The sequence below is a fragment of the Cornus florida genome, unplaced genomic scaffold, assembly GCF_030987335.1.
Source record: "Cornus florida cultivar Cherokee Brave unplaced genomic scaffold, ASM3098733v1 CherokeeBrave_3.0.0_Hap2_Chr05, whole genome shotgun sequence".
NCBI lineage: Eukaryota > Viridiplantae > Streptophyta > Magnoliopsida > Cornales > Cornaceae > Cornus > Cornus florida.
This window is the reverse complement of record NW_026775575.1, coordinates 77,197,338-77,204,803: the sequence shown is the minus strand read 5'-3', so window position 1 is coordinate 77,204,803 and position 7,466 is coordinate 77,197,338. Positions and strand designations below refer to the sequence as shown.

General features: G+C 37.1%; 1 protein-coding gene across 2 annotated transcripts in view; it reads right to left on the bottom strand.

The window, feature by feature from the left end:
* Window positions 1–7,466, bottom strand: part of LOC132306948 (piezo-type mechanosensitive ion channel homolog) — a 72,257-nt gene continuing 64,791 nt past the window's right edge. For both annotated transcript variants that reach the window (XM_059804556.1, XM_059804557.1), the window contains 5 exons: window positions 6,487–6,645; window positions 2,584–3,084; window positions 1,488–1,629; window positions 1,244–1,388; window positions 1–457 (listed from right to left, as the gene is read on the bottom strand). In XM_059804556.1, the coding sequence (XP_059660539.1) occupies window positions 322–457; window positions 1,244–1,388; window positions 1,488–1,629; window positions 2,584–3,084; window positions 6,487–6,645 (1,083 nt within the window). In that variant the 3' untranslated portion in view covers window positions 1–321. The remainder of the gene's footprint in view (window positions 458–1,243; window positions 1,389–1,487; window positions 1,630–2,583; window positions 3,085–6,486; window positions 6,646–7,466) is intronic.

Here is a 7,466-nt window from a genome sequence, read left to right as displayed (position 1 = left end):
AGAAGGAAAAAAAACATACTGTATTTATCTTTAAATGAAGCCGGAAGTTACACTTTTGCAGACTGAAACTTACATACATGTGTGAGAATCACAAAATGGGAGAACATGGAACTCTCCAACAATGGAACAAAAACTATCAGCAGAGAGTTTGGTAGACTGTGGAGCTTTTCAGGACCCTCCAAAGATTCCTCACTATTGGTTAGTATTCTATTCAATTGGTTAGCAATTTACTCAATTGGTCAGTATTCTATTCAATGTAACTGGATGCTAAATCAAACCTTATGTCAGTATTTATCCCTGTGAAGTTGTTGAAACATGTAACTAATCAGGTTTGGTGTACTCAAGCAACATGTGAGGTGACCTGTAAATTTTCACAAGCGTCCAGTAGAGGACCTCCTCGACTCCGAGCTCACCCTCTGCTCTAGCAGCATATATATCCTCACAAATGGCAATCAACCTTCAAAAACCAACAAGTTGAGAAGATAATGAGTGTAAGGTTTTGAATATATCTGGAAATTCTGGGAATCTTCTGTTTGCAGCAGAAGATGAGGATGCTATATTGCTAAATTTACTCAAAAAATGACGCAACTTCTTTGTCGGTTTCCATTTTATGAATTAGGCCGTGGGGTGTTGTCTTAACTATGCAGATTTTTTTTATTTATTTTAAACATTGGAAATTCCAAAATCTCTTCCGTTTTTGTAGTATCAAATAGTACATGCATGTTCAGATTCTAGTCTGAAAGTATACATTTTTCTTTTTCCTGGGTGTCTGAAAGTATACATTAATTGTAACAACCTTCAAATATTTTCTGTTTATCATATTCAAGCTTGAACATAAAATTTGACCAAAACCTTTTAATAAAAATATATTAAACCATTTTTTCTGTGTGTTTAAGATAAATTCTGGCGAACAGAACATCTTTAATTTAGTCCCAAACTCCTAATACAGATTCTCCATAACTCATTTTCTCATCATAATGCATCATTATTAGGAACATGATATGTTATTGGAACTAAAATGTTGCACACTTGCACCACACATTTTTTTATCAATAAAAGAAATGACAAAACTAGCCCTTAAAAGTGGAGAGGAAGAGTACCTTTTGGTATAATGTGGAGTGAATTATGTCATTTTCTCGATTAAAGAAAAGCAAATGAGTGCAAGTATACAATAGTGGAGTGTGAATGTCATTTCCCTTCAGGAAAATAAATGATTAAGGATCAAAAAGAAAGTTACAGTTACCTGTCACAAGAAGGAAGGTTCTCATAAGGGATTCTCATTCTTAGGTCGGAGCATTGAAGTCTGATAAACCGACCGACTGCAAGCACAAAGGTAATATAGAGTCCCCAAATGCTGAATTTGCTAAGAGTTTCCCCAAGAAATCCCTCTGAAACAAATCTCAAGGATTATGAGTAACTTGTTAGAATAATTACATCACCTATTTGTTCAACATTTTAATATTTCATGAATATCTCCTGAAACTTACGTGGTGTTTCCTCAGATACGATGATGGCAATGGGTCCTGCCAAACCTCCACATTCACTTACCTCCAACGAATTGATATCGTGGAAGGACCACCACGCAGGATTCCCATGATTTATAACAAGATCGGCGCTAACATCATTTGCCTGTAAATTATAATAGTATGGGGTTTTAATAACTAACTGATCTAACAACTAAAATAATAATGGAGGGAACTGGCAATTATATACCTTTATGACAGTAACCATCTTCTTTTCAATTATTAAGAATGATTCCACTAAAACTTGTATTGGTATTTCCTCTAAAATAGAATTTTAACCATTAAAAAATATAAATATTGGCAATAAACAGCCCCAAGGGATTCACTCAAGTGGGCAAGTGTTACAAGGAGAGACTTGTCCCACATCGGATCCGAATGGGAAGTGACATGGGTATAAATGAGTGGATATGCAGCACTACCCAATAGCTTAAGTTTTTGGGTAAATGGGCAAGTGCCCACCCGTTATAGTTGGTATCAGAGTTAGACCCAGTCCGTAATCCGGTGTCACGCCAAACGCCCGATCCGGAAGGCGTCCAGGTGTGCTGCCCGGGTAGGCAGGGTGGCCCGACCGCAACGAGGGTGTTGCGAGTTCGGGTGGGGGAGAATGTTACAAGGGGAGACTTTGTCCCACATCGGATCCGGATGGGAAGTGACATGGGTATAAATGGATGAGTATGTAGCAGTACCCAAGTTTTTAGGTAAATGGGTAAGCGTCCACCCGTTATAGCAAGTCACTTGGTCATGATATCTCAGGAAGCATCAGGTCTAAGGTTCGACTCCTATTGGGTGAAAACAAAAAAATTTATTTTTTGAGAGGGGGGGGGGGGGGGGGGGGGGAATGGCAATAACAACATAATAACAATGGTTATAATGGTAAATTACCCTAATAGGTACAATTATCAACAGTGTTGTACATCTATAATTTGTGACTAGGACATTATAACAGCATCACTAAACCATATATTAATACAACAGAATAGAACAAAGTTTAGTTAGAAGTCAAAGAGGGGGGAGACAGACAATTCATATATCACAGAAAGGTAGGTAGATACTCAGATACCTCCAATTCAAATTGTCTCACTTCACCGGAACCAGTAACTCGAAAATATCTCGGAAAAATATTGGCAATCCTAAAGCTGTTGCTAGAACCGTTAAGAACTTTCTCCACTTCTGATGGCTTTGGAAGATCCCAATGATCAACACATTTAAATTGCACTAGTTCCTTTCCTTTAGGTCTGTCCCTGGAAAGTTCCCAAGTAAAAATGATATCCATACTCCCGTTAAGGGAATGAATAAATCTGCTCAGAACCACATCGGGTAAAAGCCACAATGTACTAGAATCAGGTTGGCAGCATATTAATTGGATATCATTCTTGTCATATGTATCCAGATAACCTCGGGGATCAATACCAACAACTGCTTTGAGACTATCCCATGGGATTATCTCACACAAAGTTGTATGGTACAAGGTCAACCTTCCACCCGCTGTTTTAATGTCAAACTGAACACTGGCATCTTTAATAGGGTTTGCGATGTTCGTTGGGTTACCACTGCTATAGATCTGTAAGAAAATAAAAGCTTCATCAGCACCCAATGAATTATTTTTCTGGAAAGTGACGAGCAGAAATGAGTTCTCAAAAGTTGATTATTATGCTAAGGTTTGCAGAAATAATATTTGTTATCACATGTATTACCTTCATATAAATTCTACTATTAGTTTAGTGTGATTTCCCCAACTCACACCTATAAACCTAAGTTGCATACACATTGGCACAAAAAGGAGTTGTCATCTCAAGCGAAGGTACTCCTAAATGTTCTCATTGAAGTCTACCATGCATTACGATAGTGCAGAACATAAAAAATTATCAGACTATGTAAATCGGAATAAAATTTGGCTAAACACATCCAGGTATAAATGTTTCTGTATAAGCCACTGACTGAAAATATAGCAGGCATGACCCAAGCCTACAGGACTACAAGTTCAGTCCAACACTGTTTCCACTGAGCATTCCGAAGTCCAAACAAGCCAAGGCCCCATGGTGTCTATCAGTTCTCGTCAATTGCTTCTAAGTGTTTCACAGAAGCTTTGTAATCCAAGCTCAGGAAATTCCTGTGGGTTATAGAAACAACGTTTGCATCATTTTCTCAAGAAAAACTTTGTTCGCTGCAACCTAAAGGCTACAACCATGCACCCAAAATCTCTAACCTCTGTAGTACACATGGGATAACCAATCTATCAACTGATATTAGACTTCTCCTCTTGACATACAAAATCACATCGGGTCTTTCCATTGTTTCAACTAGCACTACTACCTCAAGAGGGAAGAAAGATGCAGAGGAAGAGGAGTATATAAAATACTTCCAGTGTTCAACATCATTTTTCCTTTGAATAGAGATATCCATCTACTCTTTAAAGCACTAAACCACAAGACTTTTTCCATAGCCTTGAAAAGTGCTCCAAGTGAAAGGAAAATAAGATAATTAAAAGAAGAAAAAAAAAACCTCCTAATTGCACAACCTAGGTTAACTACCAATCACATTATATTCCTAATCACACCCATCGACTGTTGTCTAAATTAATCTTGAGATTAAAAGCATCGTCAAAGCAGGAAAAAAAAATTAAGATTAAGTTAATAATTTTTTACTAACAAAAGATATAATATTATCATCTGAATGCTTTAAGCAGGTAATGATTCCTACAGAGCTTCCTCCTCCGGAAGACCAATTGCAAGTTGCAACATCCTTTAACAAATTAACCTACACAAAGCCTCTTACCAAATTAAAAGGAAATGGAAGAGAGAATCCCAACACCTAAGAAACCTAGTGCAATCACAACGCCAAGGAAACAGCTTATAAGATGAAAGCCAACCCCCCGTTTTCCAGAAATCATAATAAGCCTAATCTATGCATAACTGCAAAATCATCCTCCAAATTTTGTTTACATCCTTGACTTCATATGCTTACTACTTCTAAGCAGCCCATCAAAACCTAACGGCCCAACAGATGATTTTTTTTTCGGAAACTGGGGTATCCGTGGGTTTGCCCCAACTAATCTACAAGACCCGTGCAAGGCGACCCCCCACATGGATCAGTAAAGCTCGGACTATGTCCGCGGTCGTGGCCCCAAAGGAATTGTTTGCACCTTGGAGGAATCAATCCCAAGACCTGATGCTTCATGGCATCAAGCCCCAAGTCTTTTCCAAGTAGGCCAACCCCTTGGGGTTCCAACAGATGAGTTTTGATTTCAAGATAATACCACCCAATTGCCAGCTTTGACTTCTGAGCAAATAGCGTGATGAATTTATACATAATTCATCATTAGACTAATTGGAGCGGAGTACTAACAGATCCATTGAACCCCTATCTTAGAATCGGAGAAGATAAAACTACCAAGTTACCAGCCACTTCAACACATTTTACTGGGGACTTTATTCCAACTCAACTTCACCAGAGCTTTCACCACTTCTCTTCCAGAACAATTGTTCTAGTCATTCCTTGAGTACTCTTTGATTGAACAAAGCTCTAATCTCTGTAATAATAATTGTCCTAAAAGCTACTTCTTGGTACAATCTAACACAGTGCCCACCTTAAACACTGTTTTGCTGGAGCTTTCCCAGCACTAATTGACTTGGCATGAAAAACTTCATATTTCTATCACCCTCTATCACATCCACGAAATCCAAGACTTATGATTATAAGAAATCAAAATTCAGCAAGCCATCCCCACATCCCCATATCCAAGGAACCAAAAAAGTCCCTGTTCGTTAAATCTCCCTTAAATACTTTTAAGTTCTGAACTTGGAAAACCCTCAAATAGTTTTCCACCAGTCTTTAACAAGACCAAAAAATTAAAATGCATTGCACATGTTTTTAATTTGAAATACACACTTCACCTCTGATAAATGGCATTAAACTAATGAAATTTAAAAATGATCAAGGGCGAGTCTCTGAACTTCTACATTACAATTAATGGTTTTTCTCAACAAGCCAACCCACCGAATCTATCTACTTTGATAAAGGATTGCTATTTTGAAAAAAAATATAAATAAATAAATAAATAAACATAATCAAGTACCAACTATATGCATGTAGTTGGAAAATGCATATCCCGCAGGCAGGGGACGGGGGGTTCAACAGGTTGGGGCATGTAAAAATCATCCTTGCTCTTTGAAGCCTTGATAAATTACCATAAACAAAAGATCTGAATCACCTATTTGTTCGCTATTAGCATACTTGTCGACAAGAATGCACACTCTTGGTCTGGATCCCGAGGGGAATTGAAGATGGCCTTCTTGCTATACTTGGAGAGCTTGGAAGCCTTTTGGGAGAGCTTTTCAAGCCAGCATATTCTCCTTTCCAGAAAATTCATCTCAAAGGTTGCAAACTTACAAGCGACAGAATAAGTTTTCTTTAAGTTACATTTCTAAGCGCTGACTTTTAACTTGGCTATTGTTCTTACAAAAAAATTCCTGACTGGGGGAGTTGTCCTATGCAATAATCCTTATACAACCCTTGCAATTATCCATCAGAAAACTACAATTTAAGCAACCAAGCCAACTGTTGCTTTGCTCTTTTACAGAGGCTTTAGATTTATTAATGTCCATTGATGGTCACCAACTAGTACACCTACAAATGCAGCACATAAATGATTTTTTTTGAATTGAGAATCATAGAGAGAGAGTTTCACTTGCTACACTTCCACAAACTTACATGACATGAAACTATCAAGCATTCAACTCAGAAGGCAATGCCAGTGAGAATTTTCAATTTAAAAGCCTTTTATTAAGATTCACCCAAAAGGTCTCTGCGTTTCCTACATCTATGATCAAATCAAAAGACAAACAGGCCACTGCATACAACATACCCGATGTTTTTGGAAGCTACACTCTACAACTCTGCTTGAAAGGACTACAAATATTACAAAATGATGCAATCAGTAGATACTGTTTCCCAGATTTCTTACCAGCATTGGAGCCCAGATGACACAGAGTAATATGAAGAACAAACATATTCCACTGCAAAATTTGATCATTTTGGTTTGCTTCTCTCCTTGCAAATGACTGGCTCTATTCAAGATTGCATCACATTTGACGAGGTACAAGCTTGCATTTATATCCTCCAACTAGATAGACAGCCAAATATTAGTTTCAGAAGTAAACATCCAAATTATCCCACAACTTACATGTCACGACAATTAACCAAATAAAGAGTTGACTAAAATATTAAAACAGTTCCATAACAAACTATACAGCCATCTTTTAGCATATTACTCCATGCTATAGCAGAATGACCACAACGTTTACCACACCAAATGATACTGATGATTTTACAGGATATTATGTTTCCTTTTTCATTTTTTACTTTCATGAAGTATTTCATTAGAGAGCACTGTGCTTGGAGAGGCCTGAATATCACAATTTAGAGTTACTCCAACACATTTGTCATGAAATATAGAGATCAATATTAATGAAAGTTCACGATTGTAGTTAAAAGTCACATTTTGAAGCTTACTGGTATGGTGGTTCACGGATAAAAGAAACTTGACCACTCACATTATTTAGTGGGGCAGAGATGACAGGGAACCAATGGGCAACACTTTCACTACAGTATCTTAGCAAATCATGATGTAACAACACTCCCAAACAACAAAAAATCCAAAAAAGGGTATGTGTAAAATTGATGTTCCCATAGACATTATTCAAATTTGTATAAAAAGTAAAAAAAATTAACCGTTTAATTTCAAGTTAAAACATTATGCATGGTTGCAATATCCAAATAAACTAGAGAATGATAGTATTGATTCATTTAGTGTTCTACCAGCATACAATCTCAAATAATAAGTTGATCAGTGTAGAATGATTTCTCATTTTAATTAATGTAGCAACAATCAGAAGTATCTAGATTTTGAAGATCAGAAGTATTTAATTCCTTAAATTCCAGGCT